Source organism: Plectropomus leopardus, chromosome 21, assembly GCF_026936395.1.
Source record: "Plectropomus leopardus strain MGB_pleo_1.0 chromosome 21, ASM2693639v1, whole genome shotgun sequence".
In the NCBI taxonomy this organism is placed as follows: Eukaryota; Metazoa; Chordata; class Actinopteri; order Perciformes; family Serranidae; genus Plectropomus; species Plectropomus leopardus.
The window spans coordinates 9,122,810-9,139,067 of NC_142196.1; the positions used below are offsets into that span (position 1 = coordinate 9,122,810).

At 38.2% G+C, this 16,258-nt stretch overlaps 1 protein-coding gene across 2 annotated transcripts in view; it reads right to left on the reverse strand.

Moving 5' to 3' along the window:
• Positions 1-16,258, reverse strand: part of vav3a (vav guanine nucleotide exchange factor 3a) — a 107,794-nt gene that overhangs the window by 48,645 nt on the left and 42,891 nt on the right. For both annotated transcript variants that reach the window (XM_088071675.1, XM_042510017.2), the window contains exons 3-8: positions 8,788-8,846; positions 8,556-8,621; positions 4,711-4,819; positions 4,010-4,111; positions 1,710-1,778; positions 10-113 (exon numbers count right to left, since the gene is read on the reverse strand). In XM_088071675.1, coding sequence (XP_087927801.1) covers positions 10-113; positions 1,710-1,778; positions 4,010-4,111; positions 4,711-4,819; positions 8,556-8,621; positions 8,788-8,846 — 509 coding nt within the window. The remainder of the gene's footprint in view (positions 1-9; positions 114-1,709; positions 1,779-4,009; positions 4,112-4,710; positions 4,820-8,555; positions 8,622-8,787; positions 8,847-16,258) is intronic.

The following is a 16,258-nucleotide window of genomic DNA, read 5'->3' on the forward strand; positions in this document are numbered from 1 at the left end:
GTGGTTTACCTCTCTTTGAAAGTAATGAAGATCTGGTAAAGGTTCTGGGCACTTCTGTGGTGGACTGAGTCTTGGATTTCCAGCAGTAAACATTTGTGAACTTTAACCAGGTCCTGAAACACGACAGCAATGATCCTTTAATATTAATTTACATCAAAAGTAATGATTATTGTCTTTATAAATAAGTCTGTAGAAGATTTTCTCTGATCACTTGTTCCATGAAAATTAAAAAATGCCAAGCTCATTACAATTTTTGACAGCTAAGCCATCAAATGCTTGTTTTGTGTGATAAGCAGCCCAAAGCCTAAATAGAATTGGTGTATTAACACATACAAAAAACCATAAGCAGCAAGTCCTTGTAAATGAGAACCTGGAATTAGGAAGACAGTTGACAGTTGTTCATGAACTAATCAATTAAGTATTTCAGCTTAACTTTCATTTGAAAGTAAATATTTTGACAGTGGCAAATGACACATTAAATCAATCTGAGTAATGGTAATGTGTAAATATTCCTTTTGACAGGTAAACAGTATAGCATACTTAACTTGATACCTAGACAGCATAAAATATGATTTTTCTGACTAATATGATCCCCTCTGAGCTGTGCTAACAGCTTGGCGTAGTGGATGGCAATGTCAGTTGGGCTGTCTATACATGAGGTTGATGTGTGGTTTTGATTAAAATATCCCCATGTTAAATATAATGCAGACATTCATGTCTCCCTCAGGATGAATTGTAATAATTTCGGTCATTCCCTGACTTTAGTTTAAGACAAAGTACCTGAAGAGCTGATCATATTTCCATTAGCCTAAACTTTAGTCTACTTTGTTTTCTGATCACTAATATGGCAAATCTTACCTACTAAACATGAGTATGCTAGCACTGTCATTGTAAGCAAGCATAGACAGCATAAAAAAGTAAACATAGCCATAGTGATGTTGTAAATTGTTTGTGGACTGTTGCTGCCCAGTCTGTACCTGAAACCTGATTTGTTCTACACATGTGCAGAGATGGTTGTGGTTAGGTCTGACCTGAAATGGTCAGGCTCAGGTTAGCCCATTGATCAGGGGATTATACCTGAACAAATCTGGGTTAATTGTTTTGAAACCAGAAGTGGCCGTATTTGGACAAATGGCTCAAGCTGCCATGGATACGCCCTTCTACGCCTCTATTCCAATTTTCAGGTCACCTTTGTAGCAACTTGTAAATCACAAGAAAACCAAGCCCTAAAGCACACCTTGCTTCATCTTCTACTTTACTACACATTGGACCATGATTTACCCAGTTAAGTCGGGTCAGTTTAGTCATAGACTTATGTACAAATAGACTTCTTTTTGCAACCAGTGGAGCTGCCCCCTGCTGGTCATTAAGAAGAATGCCGGTTTAAGACACTTTTACATTTACCTTTCCAGCTGAAGTACAACTGTGCCTAAAGGTACAGCCTCACTTAACTGCAGTCTCTTAGTGTTGTTACTAATTCCAATATATTTAACACACTTTTATTACTGTTTGAACAGTTGCAATTCAACTAAAAATATCCATGACAGCGTGACAAGTGACAATGGGGTAATAAGCTGTCATTAATGTTATTATTCACACCTCTGCCGTTCCTACTGTGACACGTCAACATGTTTTCAGTGAAAAAAGCCCATAAATAAAGAATGTTGAGTTGACCACCCAGTCATAACATTTCAAAGACAATGACTTACCGGGATATTCACAAACACCTTTTCCATCTCGGCCATGGACAGAAACATGGTGAGGGGCATCATAAAGTGCTGCAGCAGAGAGGGAGAATGTGAGTGAATGAAGCTCACCTCTTCCAGAGTAAGAGTGGGAAAGTCATTTTGTGAGAAGCTATTATATTATGGGGCCAAGTTGCAAAGAGCTGCAGTCAGCAAAAACAAGGAGGACTGTCTGGGTCACGACAATAATCTCATTTTCAGAGTTTGCAATTTAATGATTTCCTCTCAGAAAGCTCCCGCCGCATAGTCACCTCTACATCTCAAAGGAGCGGGCGAGCACAAACTAACTTCCAACATCCACTTCATATCGAAACTCATCTACTGAGTACTCCGCTGGGAGAGCAGGCAAGGTCTTTTTCCAGACATGAACATACACAAGGGGGAGAAGACAAGTAGCTGTGGCTGGGGGGGTGAGAGGCGGCGTGCCTCCCACAGTCCTGTAAAAGTGCAGGGTCAGGTGGAAAACATCTATGACAAAAGAGCTTTTCTCAGAGTTTGTTCTGAGCAGTGCTGGGAATACTCATTACCCACTTCTAATTTCAAAAATAAAAATATATTCTTTCCTTCATTTATCTCTGGGAGTACAGATTTGTTACACTAGTCATTATTTTTTCTATTATACCCCAAATTACAGGCAGTCAGTTTCACAGTTTCCTATATTGCAAGTGATAAGGAGGCCAAATTGATTTCAAGTGCTCTTGTCATGCTTTCACTGCAAAGAGAAATCAGTGGAATGGGACTATTTCCACCCAAAGAAAGTTAACTTTACTTTGATTATTGACCTGCTGTAGTTGAGTGTGGGTTCACATTTCCACAGAGAATGAAGAGTAAATCAGTGCATGTCAGAAATTTGCTGGAAGTAATCGTACATTTTGATCGGTCATTTGCATCATTTCTCATTATTTCTGATACTGAAATATGAAGTTATTTTTGGGATTACAGTAACATTACTGATCATTCAAACCAACCCTGGTCTTACGTTAGGGCATGCTGGTAACACAAATGATGCATTAATACATTTTTATTTTTCCTAGTGTAGTTTTCACAGTTTTTACAGAATTCTACTTCCACTTACAGAGAAAATATCAATTGATTGCAGTCTTACAACTGCAGAGGACCCACTCTGAAAAACTAGTCCCAAGGCTGATGATGCAGTCGAAATCACTCTTTGGGATGAGGAAATAAATCTAAGGCTGTGCGCTGATTATTAATGTGATAGGAAACAGTAAAAATATTATTCTGATAATCTAATGCATATTCCTCATTTTTTGATTTTTATTCAATTAGTTCTGGATAGTTTTGCCTCTTTTGCCAAACAATCTATTCGGAAAAAAAATATTCAACCTTTGAGAAGTGGTCACTCTAATACAACACTTTATATAAAGGGCTCATTTGCAGTGGTATAGAGGTACTTTATGAGGTGGGCATAATACTAGGTAGACGGATAGGTTATCGAGGCGAAAGTAGGTATACTCCCATGTATTCCAATAGAACAGCTCATCTTCCAAAAAGGTTGGAACCAACTGATCTAAGGGACATTAGCAATATTTCACAACAATAAACCTATAATAAACAAACCTACAATCTAAACTCTTGTACACGTTTCTCTGAGACATCAGTATTTTTATCATATGGTATGGACTCTCACCAAGATAAAAACCTTCAGGGTAAATATTACGCAAAATCATTTGGCTATACTGTTCACTGTGATGCAGCAATATGTATTTTGAATTATACTGTTGAGAAAATTGGTCAAAACACAACAAACAAATCTTAACAACTGGGTGAATGACAGCTGAAAGACTGATAGCGATGAACTGGAAGAACGCAGATAAGCTGAAAGAGGAGCTGGTTTCAAACATTTGTGGAGACAAATTCTATGGAGGGAGCTGCATCTAACCTTTCTGAAGTTTATAATGAGGAACAACAATTGTGGAAGGTCATACTGGACACATACTCCAGGGGCATGTCTCCTGCTGTTTTTGTTAAGTTCATCCTCTACACTACGCCATAATCTCTCCGTAATCAAATTTTTCTTTTTTTTTTTATCTTTTTTTTCCTTTTTTTCGTTCTTTTTTATCTTGGAAGGTATAACGTATGCTGTTTCCATTTTTTGTGTGAAAAACTAAGAAATGTTCAAGTAAAAAAAACGAAGAAAGATTGGTATAAAACAGCATACACAAGTGTTTATGAATTCACAGAAAAGGTGTTAAGCACATTTTATTTTGAGCCACAGTGTCATTATAAAGTGACAGTAACAGTACCTTCTCTATAGACTCCAGGGTCTCAGTGTATTTCTCCTCTGTCTGCTTGATCTCTGTTAAACAGCAGCTCCTGATGTCAGTCTCTGCTTGCTTCTGGAACGCCTACACACACACAAACACACACACACACAAGACTGTTACTATGTGTCAGCACTGTGGGCTGACAGACTGTTGAGTCTTCAACCAGATGTAGCCTGTTCAACCCTTTGAGCGAGGTCACAGTCACACACGCTCGCTAGATTGCCTGCCAATAATGATAAAGTATGAGGTACATAATTTTTAATTAAACAAAGCATTTCTAATATGAGTAAATTTACAATTAACTTTGTAAATTCTGACCAGAATTTATAGTGTGGAATAACATTGTGTACAACTTAAGAAGAAAAACTGAGAAGTTAAGGCTGAAAACTATAGAATTTTAGGACTTTATTTACCCTTTGCTAAGCCCCGCCCTTTTGTGATGGTCTGTCAAGCCCTCAGAGCTAGCTGATGCTAATTAATGATTGGCTAGCCTGCTTTCAAGGGGCGGGGTTTAGCACCACTTGAAAAAATGCAGTGAAAAAATCCCATAGGCTTTTTGAAGAGGGAACCAGGGCGACGTTAGCTTCCGGGTTGGCCCACAGAAACACGACAGCCCTGAGGCACTCCATGAGACATGGCAAGGAAGTGAGTGAACTGACAGCAAAGCGGGAAGGACTAACCGGAGGAGGAATGGCTTCTGTCTTCATCAGGTCCTCATAGATCTCTCCACCGTCTTCATCGTCATACACACAGTCATACAGATCCTCCTCATCTTCCACGCCGTTCTCACTGCAGCACACAAGACAGAATATAGTACTGACATTATATTACATCACACTGCTGTTTGATCCTGAGTTTATGTGAGTGGGTAATGGTTTTTACTCCTGACAGGTACATGAAAGGTTTAAGAGAAAACACAACGTTCTGGTTTTACTGAAGTGGATTTTAATACTATACTACAAATCTTGTTAGCGGGGGACAACACTTAATCCATGGCTGTGAAAGTGGCTCAGAAAAACGCGCGCACACACACTAGCAAAGACTGTTAAGTGTGACGCCACAGGCATGTTCTGACTGCTCACTTCTGAGCCAATTACTGTGCCCTAGCAACTGGGCTAACATGACATGACTCAGTGCTTGTGTGTGTGCACTTTAGAACCAAATGTCCTTGAGAGGGAATAAATGTGAGAGGAGTCTTTAGACAGAGCATGTAAAGCATCAGGATGTGTAGCATGCTGGTGTATTAGGGTGAAGAATGGGTGAGGTGACGGCTGAGAAATAAGCATGGAATATGTAGGCTGTGAAGGTGGAGATAAATTGCAGATTGCCTCAGAACCAGAGGAATCTGCGACTAAGGCTGACCTCCTCCGCTTTGCACAGATTTCCTGTGACCTAAGATGCACATGGCCAATCACAACCGTTTATGTAACATGAGGCATATTTGAGAAGAAGACTGTGAAGTGGAGCATTGTTGAGGGACTTATGAAAACAACTAAGATGGCTGCAGCTGATGTGAAACTTTCTGTGGGAGCCACTATCATGTCAGTATCAAACGGACTGAATAGTATATTTTCACTAAAGAACAATCAATGCAACTAAAGTTTTTCTTGAGAGGGAAGATGTGTTTGCCGTATTTCTGACAGAATGTGGCAGAAGTCTAATAATCTAACCAGAATATACCAGCTCATGTCTGCACACTGTAGTTGCTTTACATCCATTGCTCAGGCGCAACGTTTTTCCAATCCCCTTTGTCCCATCCAGCTGTGCTGTGATTAGCCATCTACACCAGGCAGACCTGCGGCCTGTCGCACCAGCTGTGCATAAGTTCTCTCTTAAGTTAGGGTGCAAAGTCCACACTAAATGCTACGTTAAAAATTGTTAGTTTGATACTAAAGCTGTGTGGATGTTTGGATGTAGAAAGAAGACATGAAAGTTTATCTTAGTTGCACTGGCATGAAGTCCACACCAGCCCAAATAATGTCCGAGCAAATGACGCTTTCACTTTCTGTGGCCAATCAGTGAAAAGCACTATTTTCTATGTGTTGTTCATGAGTAGACCGTGTTGAAATATTGTCCTAGACTGTCTGCAGGTTTCTGACAGACACATTGCTGTATTTCAGTTTTTTCTTTTTGCTCAGTTATAACTTGAAGGTGGGCAGTTAGAATGTAACTTGATTTTTTTCAAAGGATCAAAAAGCAGCGTCTCCTTCAGCTATATTTTGGTCACGACTTTTGACAGTGTCAGCTAGAGTTCAATAGTGAAGCTCTCTTGAGTGGATGTATATGTTTCTGTGCGCATTGTGTCCATTTTCTGCCGGACACTGAGCAGATTGGAGTTGAGAGCTGAACGCGGCTCTGTTTAATGTGATTCAGGCTGCCACTTCCACCCCGCATCCACTGCTGGCTGCTGTCAGACTGCTGTTTTCCTCTGTCACTACTGACTAGTGGGCTGCTTCCTACCCTAGGAGCTGTCAGCGCTAAACATAGACCAGAGCACCGAGTCAGTGTGAGGCTTCCCAACAGCAGTTTTACTGTAAGATTATCTGTCTCCACTGACTTACATCTCCACACAAGTTACACTAGCTCTGCCCTTAAAATGATACTCGAAACCAATCCCATATTTTTCCATAGTTGTTAATGGCTTTTGCTTGAATCCAGGAAGTTACATTTGACTCTAATCCAACATTAAGCAAATATAAGGATTTGTTGTTTATTACGGATGTAAAAAAAAGGCCCACGCTTGCAGTTTTTTTTTTTTGAATGCCGTGATCTTCAGATCATGTGTTAATTATTTTGTTATCCTGAAAAAAGATTTGTTATAGAGATAATGAGATATTCAACTCGTTATTATGAGTAAAACAAAAGGGTACTTCCTTTTATTACTTAATGTTCATCAGAGATCATCAACCACGAGCAGAAGCTGAAAATGCCAGATCAAGGAGTACCTGTTATTGATCAGCAGATCAGACTGTACTTCAGTCACCCAGCAGTCATGACAGTGATCTCTAAGGCTAAATTAGGTGTAATCACACTGACCAAACACTAATTTTCAGGGATCAAGGGTTCTTTATTGTCATTCTAGCCACACAATACATGAGAGGAACAAAATTAAGTGCTCAGCTCTTTGTGATCATGAAATTATAACATCATAATAACTAAAACACTGCGTTGGTGAATTAGTAATTAAAAAAATAAATAGATTAAGTGAGCAATGCAGAATGTTAAACAGTAAACTCCTAAAATCCTAAAAACTGGGAAACATTTATGAAGGTGCCCTGAGGAATATAAAATATATAATATAATATAAAATTTCAAGTTAACTTGAGAAAACAAAAGTCATTTTCTCATGATGAGTTACTTCATCATCTTGATAAATCGGCCTCTTGTTTTCTGGAGAATCATCATAAATTGATCCATAATCACAAGAAGTCAAGCTTTCAATTAGACAAAATAATAGCAAAAAATGCATAAAAGGAAAAATATTGGGGGAAAAATCCAAAAATTAGAAACCATATTACCTTCAAAATTGCACTACATCTAGATAAAGAGCTTTGTGTCAGGAGTCCTATTTGAAATGTAGGTGGATTAAATAATGTTATGACTTTGCTACTTGGTCACTTTGTTTTAGTTCTAATAAAGTTACTTTAAAATGAAGTTTGTTGAGAAAGGTTCATGACCACTGAGTGAGTATTTTTGTCACCTAACTCTGTGTTTTGACCAAAAAAAAAAGTAACAGCTTTTGGCTATTGTTATGCTACACAGCTTCCAGGTACAATAAGCCATGCTTTTTTTGTTGAAATTGCTATAATGTTATTACATTTATTTTCTTTTTCTGGTGATCTAGTCTATGTAGTTACTATTTATAGCCACAGCCACAATTAAGATGCCCAGATTTGGGCACAATGCATCATTTAAGTACTGGAATAAGGGCTGTGCAAAAGCAAAAAAACTTAGCTTCTCTGTCATTACAGCACACACTGAGGTTTTTTGCTTCAATCAACTATTTACCATCAACACTGATTGGATATCCACTTAAAATGTGGCGAATTCCTCCTTTAAGTGCAGGGCATCTAGCTTGGCAGCCATGCAAACCATAAAATGCTATTGAGAAAAAAAACAGTACAGTGTAATATATTAAACAGATAATTTGATGTTCGCAAAACGATCTACTCCAGTTCAACTTTTAAGGGTATTTGAATATTAGAAAATCTCTACTTTAAACCTTTAATGGTTTAAAGTGTGTGGGAAAAAGGTGTGAAAACAGGCTGAAATAAATATTGAGCATAAACCACTTATGTTTAAATAAGACAAGTATGGGATGAGCTCATGCTGAAAATCTGGCTTCCTTCCAGTCAACACCCAGGGAACAAATGTTCTCTGCATCCAAAACAGCCTGTAGATTTTTAGGTGGCTGTGACACAAGGGACTAAATTAACAAATGACACCTTAAAATGAAGCTCTTGCGAAAATCACAAGTGTGTTAAAGATTGTTATGAGTGTGTATATGAGAGGAGAAGACACATACTCTATCATTTCCTCCAGGTGGTTGTAGATATCCTCATCTTCAACACTCTCCTCAGATGGAAAAGGCCTGTGAACGGAAACAGAGAGCATTCTGTCAGGCTCAAAATATCATCATTATACACCTTTCATGTGAGACGTAGCAGATTAAATTATATATATATATAAATATAATTATAGCATCATGTTTCATATTTTATTGTAAGTTTGCATGCTGTCAATTTACTTTAACATACCTGATCCCAGTTTGTTGTGCAATCACCGTGTGGGAAAGTTTAGACAAGGTGTCCATAACCTGCAATGGGAATAAAGGACAAATTATTTTATTATAATACACTTCAAAGTGTGAGGTACAAGTTGTAGCCATAAAACAAAGTCCTCAACCGCACAAAAGCAAATCAAATCCATTAAAACTGTAGTTAGAAACTCATAAAATAATAATGAAGATGAAGAGCAAATCAACAAAAGAGACATGTGGGACAGAACTGTTAAAAAATAATAGAAATCCAATAGAATAATAGTACTTTAACTAGACAATTTAAAGAAAATAATACATATGAATCAAAATGAATAAAATAATCAAAAATAGAATAAAATAAGACAAAAAAGATAATAATAATAATAAATAACAAATAATAGATAAACCAATAAACCAGTACACTTAAAAACACACTTAAGTTTAATGAAAGGACAATACTCAGTCTGGGTTTGTTTTTAGGTCTGGTCCTCAAGTGGTGTTGTATTTTGAAGCAGAGACACATGAGGGCAGCATTCTCAAACACTCCACCTCAACTACTGACATATTGGGACTGTGTTGTTTATTCATGCACAATAACAGACACACTGCTACTCTATAAGGGAGTTAATTAAGTCACACAAGCCAACTTGAATTCTAAAATTCAAGTAATTACAATATATACAATATTAATTTGGTGTATTTTATCACCATGGGGATTTTTTTTAATTGTATTGTCAAACACACACAAAACACCTACACATAAATGTAGACATGATGCCAAATGAAATAAAGAGAGAATGTTGTTGCGGCACAGGATGACTAATTCGACACACAGTCAACAGTTAGCAGAGAAGCAGACGCAGAGCGGCGTCACATGAACTGATCAGTAATTGATCGTGCTGGGAAGTTAACCGCATGCTCTCGTGGGCTGACGTGATTGCTATTAGTATGACATGTAATTTCACGCTGTTGTGCTCAGTCCAGCCAGTGCCCTTGACCCTGCGTACGTGTATGTGTGTGTGTGTGTTTGTGACCTGCTTGACTAATCACAGCTGAACACACCTGCCAAAAGAAGGATACATGTTTTATGATCTGAGTCAACGGGAGCACCACTCATTCACACTTTGCAACCTGGCAAACAGCCCACAAACCTGTCTTTGTGGGTCATCTGTCCGCTGACATAACACGCAGACGTGCCGATGAATAGACTGCCTGCATGCTCGCATTCACACAAACGCATCACAGATGTAGCCGTAGATACATCTGGCCTGGAGCATTAGCTCTCAGAGATCAATACTGGTCACACAACTGGCCTTTCCCTTCCCCCAACAGTAAAAAGACTCAACAGTGGAACACAGAGAGAGGCAATAACATGTTTCTGCTGACACCCTTTAAGCTGCACTGTAACACTGTGCACCACTGGGACTAATATTGTGACATGTTGTGTGTCACTGATTTCAAATGAACGCTCCAATGCTGCTGATTGATGGACTTGAACTGTTTTCAGTATCAGCATTCAGTGTTTTAACCACAAAGACCTCCACTTTAAGGACTGTGGTGATCAATTGAACAACGTATAATCAATCAAACTGTATCACATCCATCAAATAGAAGGTGGATGACACTGACTGACATTTCAAATTCCATAAATCTGTCAAAGTCTGGCATTTTATCCTCACAGACATCAGAGGCAGCGGTGCATTACCATGAAACACAAGCTGAGTTTATCAGTGGCAGCTCTGATCAAAGGGAAATATTAGTGGTGAGCAGCTGAACGGTGGGAGGATGTAGAGCCGTGTTTGTGGCAGAGCGACATGGACCTCAGAGGCTGCGATAACACATCATGAGAGGAGAGCCACCAGTACCTCAGACATGCATTTATTCATGCATTTAAAGGCAATCTAACAAATAAGAAAATCTAATCAAAATGCTTAATCCTTTAACTTGGATCAACATCAGTTTTGATGATGCCTTCCATAAGCATTTAAACCTCTGGCACCTGAGAAAATTTGATTTCTTTGAGAAAAAGGCAATGAGCAACTTGGCAAATTGAAAAAAAATAAATAAAAGGCAACAGGTTTCAAAGGGTTAACTTGCTTTCCATAATTCACTAGTTTTCTTGGACATACACTTGATCATTTGAGTGTTTTTTACTATTAATAACACAATCTACATATTAAATGTTTTTTTCTTTGAGGCCTTGAAGATCAGTGTCCCAGTCAGAGAACAATTCATCTTCCACTTATTAATGCTAGTGTCTCTTATGCTGCAATTAAAACTGCACTAGTGTTCCAATTCTCAAACAAACTAACAATTTATTCAGAATAATTTTGCCCTAAATTTATGAGTGCTAAGCATTGCTGTGCAGTACGGAAACTTTTTTGCAGCATGTTACATTAGAAAACAAGAGCCCACACTAACACCTTTAAAGCCTGTTCAGAGCTGTCAAACTATCAGCTAAGCACAGACTGAAGTCCCGAAGCAGCAGCCTGGAGGTTAGACAGCTTCTGTAATCAGTTTGCCCTTTAGCAAGCAAAGAAAAATGAAAGAAAATGATTTAGGCTTTTGGCAGTTGTGAGTATATTTGCAAAAGTGTGGGGACTACTTGCAACATGTCAACTCCGCATTAACAATCAACTCAACACATGAAAAAACAATGCATGTCAATGTTAGAGTCCAATAGGCTGCAGTGCGGATGACACATTTCTGAGTGCATCCTCCAAAACTCAAAAGAGATTCTTCTCCTCCTTCCAGTTATTAATCCTCACACAGTTATCAGACAGAGTCGATATAGTTCTCCTTCCAATAATAAATGAAGGGCATGACATCCGGAGGCCAGCTGGCAGGTACAACATGTCCGAAAGCTGAAGATCCACTGCGTGCTGAACACAGTTTTGGAGGCTTTCCAGATTTGGCTGGCAGGCGACTTTGGGGGGACGAGTCGTATATAGTTGTGCTTTTTGGCTTCGCTGAACACATGAGTCACACTCGTTCGCAACAGAACTGACCATCTGCACACAGCCAAGTGGAGCCTCTGAAGACTCGCAAGTATTACATCCATCAGCTGTTGCACCACTGTTCATTAGGATGTCCAGAAAATGACCACAAATGAAAGAGATTTTAATTCCAAGTCAGCAAAGCAAAAATAGAGATGATTACTACTGTCCTTCATTATGCAAGATTTAATAATGCATCATCTGTTCTTTAAAGCTGCATTGAGCGTTTGTGTCATCAGCCAAAAAGTTGAGGCTGAAAGTGGAAAAAAGGAGCCCCGTACAGTAGGACATCATCTTCCGAATTAAAAAGATCAAACGTGCTGCATTAGCTTTGGTGTCCAGCGTGTGCACATAAAACGGAGGTCACAGGCTCAGCAGCCATGGAGCAGATGAGTGTTGATGAGGCGAAGATCGGCCCTCTGATGGAGGCTAATAAACCTGCCCTGTCTGACCATGGCTGCACCGCCGGATCTAATGATTCACACCAGAGTAATTAAAGCAGGATGAGGGATGTGTCTGCACAGATGAAAGGGAGATGAGAACAGTGTGTGTGTGTGTGTGTGTGTGTGTGTGTGTGTGTGTGTGTGTGTGTGTGTGTGTGTGTGTGTGTCTGTGTCTGTGTCTGTGTCTGTGTCTCTGTGTCTCTGTGTGTGCTTGGATGCAGGTGCAGTTTTGGCAGCAATCTGTCTGCATTCAGTGAATTGCAAAAATAACAATCACTTCACACTGTAAGTGTTTATGTCTACATTGACATACAGTGCAAGTCAAGTCAAAAATTGCAGCCATTTAGTTTTATATACTAATAATTTTATACTGTGGCAAGTGAAAACAGCCTTGACACAGTAATTATACTACAAACCAGTAAAACTCAGATACTTACTACATTCACGAAGCCTTTGAAACCTGGATTGACATCAGTTTTGTGCTGCAGCCAGATGCCTTTCACTATCATTAACACCTATGAAACCTGAGAAATTTGGTTTGATTTCTTTCAAAAACACAGGAAAAAACTTAATGCGCAACTTGACTAAAAAGGTCTCGCAAACAGCCTGGGGGGAGATATTACCTCTGATCAAAAAACAATGGAAAAATGTCAGGAAAACTATATTTCTTATTCTCTTAATTATCTAAAATTTTGTTACAGAAAAAAAAGAAAAAACTTTTTTTTTATTTAGTTAAAATCACTTTCTTGGTTTTTATTGTCTTTTTTTGTTTTTGTTTTTTGTTGCTTATTTTCAAGTAATTTTCTTGTAACTTTTTAGAAATTTCTCACAAACGTTCTTTCTTTCTGCCATTTCTTCTTAAGTTGCTTTTTGCCCACTTTCCAGGTTTTTTATAGAAATCAAGTCAATTTGTTTAGGTTTCAAAGGGTCAATGGCAATCAGATGCTAGATATTGTCACACTGCAATGCCAATGGCAGGATTTTAAATCTAAACTATATCAAACACAGATGTTTTCATGGAAAGATAAATAATTGCTAGATATTTGAGATCCATTATGAGACCAATTAAAACATTTTATTCCCAAGACATAAATAAAGACACTTTTTAATATCTGCTATTGACATGCAAACCCACTGATCTCCTCTTTATATATTCAGAGACATCCTTTGCCGTCTCTCATGGTAGAGGGCACCTTAAGAAAACGGGTGCTGCATTTTAGATGTATGACACGCCAACAGTTTTATTGGTTTAACACACAATCCAGCACGCTGTCCCAGTTTTTTCTGTGCTCAGCTTTTACTCCTCCTTTCTGTGGCTTTGCTTTCCAAATCAAGTACTTTTTATTCCTGTTTACAGATTGTAATTGAGGTCACCTACTCACTTCTGAAATCAGTGCTGGAAATGGTGCTTAACTGCAGCGTTTGAAAGGAAAACAAACTGAACTGCAGTGTCAAAATGACAAAAATCCAATTAGCTTCATCATCTTGTTGGGGAGACATTTTGCAAATCACAAATACAAAAGCAAAATTGTGGTTTATGACTGCAATCTTGGCTAATATGACAAAAAATACTCATTCATACCACAGGTGCTGCAGCCAATGGACGCTCTGTGCCATCATCCAAATAATGCATTTATTATTATTATTATTATTATTACTATTATTATCATTATTGTTAACCCTTTGAAACTTGGTCAAATTAGCTTAATTTCTTTCAAAAACATTGCAAGAAGGCAATGAGCAGCAAAAGAAGAAATTACCCCAAAATTAGCTAGAAATAAGTAAAAAGTACAAGAAAATTAACTGAAAATTGTAAAAAAAAAAAAAAAAAAAAGGAAAACAAAACAAAAGCAAAAAAATTATACATAAAAACATACATAAAAATAACATAAAAACATAAAAATATCTTTTTCGAAAAGGAAATGACCTTAAAAAAGTGGTTAAAAACAATTTTGTGAAATATTATATATATATATGGAATTGTGATAATTATTTAGCTATGGATATAGTTTTCCCTAAACCCCTTTCTGTTTTTCCCCAGACATTTCCTCTTTTTTTAGCTTTTTAAAAATAATTTCTTAAATCTACCTATTTTTTGAAATTTGTGGAACATTTCTCACCAAGTTGCTTTTTGCCTTTTGTTTCCCATGTTTTGAAACAAATTTGCTCAGGGTTCAAAGGTTTCAATACTTGTGAAAGGCGTCTGAAAGCAGCACAAAAAAAGTGATGTCACACCAGGTTTGAAAGGGTTAAATTATCAACCTATCATGCACCCCTCATCATAACTTTTTAAATTAAAACACTCACACTCTCACATGAAAGATGCATGTGACTACCTCACTAAGGCTGACCAAGGATCAGCTGTTTGCTTTCGGGTTTTTGCCACCACATGAGATGAACCAGGAGGGGAATACTTGAGGGGGTTTATCCGACCGCACCAAACAAGCAGGTGTGAGAGCTCCTTCAGATAATGTTAGCATCATCTGCAGCCCGCGCTGACCGTTATTTCAGGGGGACTTTCCCACCTGATGCTTTAGAGCAGTTGTTTCATAGATTGCAGCACGTCCTGTCTCGCAGTGTCTTCATACTGTGTAAGAAACAGGTTAGTCTGGAGAGTTTACGAAAAAAAACCTCCTTCTGCTGCAACAGTGAAGGAATTTAAGGCTCCAATTTGGCTTAAGCTAATATACTGTAGTTCAAAAACACATTTAAAAGACTACAGGGAGCTATAAAGGTTTGTTAGGATTCAAAATGTCATCTGTAAATGTATTTTTTTTTTCATTTCAAGTGTGTATCAATCAACAAGTTTTCAAAATCTTCACTAACCTTGTCATGCTATCTCATTTTTGCAGCCTATGCTTACTGAAACATTTATGAAAAGCAGGAAAGAGAGTCAGTAACATGCTGTTTGTGTTTCAGGGAGAAAACCAAAAGGCTCTTCTCTCCCACACTTTTCACATCAAACATTTTCTGCTGAAACAGATTGGAACCAAAGGACATGTGAATATTTAACAGCCCTTTCCCAGTCTGTGTTACTGTGCCTGGTGGCAAACAATGGATGCTAAATTCACATTACAAAAAACACAACATTTACATAAAAAATACACAGTGTAGAAAGGAAATACAATGCAGGCTAGTACAAAATGTATATGAAATAATTGCGTTTTTGCACAGGCAGTTGATTATTCGTATTTGTGGTTATATGCATACATGAATGTGTGTGCGCGTTGGTTTGACAGATGCAGCCGGTGTATAAAAGGGAGCCAATAAATGCCTGATTTGCTCGAAGAGAGAGACTAGCTAATGTTTGGCAATCAGTGCCATGGCTCATTAACGCCCATAATACATAATTAGTATGTTTGGATATACAGACGTGTAGCTGATTGGAATGCGACACACGCTTGCCATTTTCTCCCCAGTCTTCATTGCCTGCATCATTTAGTCCACTGCTGTCCTCATCAAACACTGCTTTACTTGCATTAATTCCACAGTCGTGCATATGGTTAAGAGAGTGGAGCTTCTCAAGAAAATGGAGCATGTCCACACTAAGCCAGCTAAATCTGAAAATGTATCTTCTTCTAAGCCAAGCTTTTTAAAACCACATCGCAATCTGCGAGACTCGTGTTTTAGTGTGGGTAACATATGATGACATAAGCCCGATCACCTTCAGAGGCTGTGATCATAAAATAGTGATTTCAGCAAAGTCTCAGCACAGGAAATACTGGTTAACAAGTATTATTTATGAGCCGTGGCCAATTTTACACTCAGACAGCAGAAACCGAATTCTTACTTAAATAGATGGAGCGTCCCTTTATGTCTGTCCGACTTCACACTTGGAGGGCGTATTGCTAAGGACCCAAGGATGTGCAATGTCAAGTAGTGTTGTCCTAAATATTGATTTATCAATACAAATTGATTCTAAATATTAGAAATTATTTCATTACCTATTTCCATAGTATACTGGATTCTTGCTCTCTCTTATTGTTAATGCTTGCTACCATCGTTCTGCTGTTCTCTGCTACTAATCAAG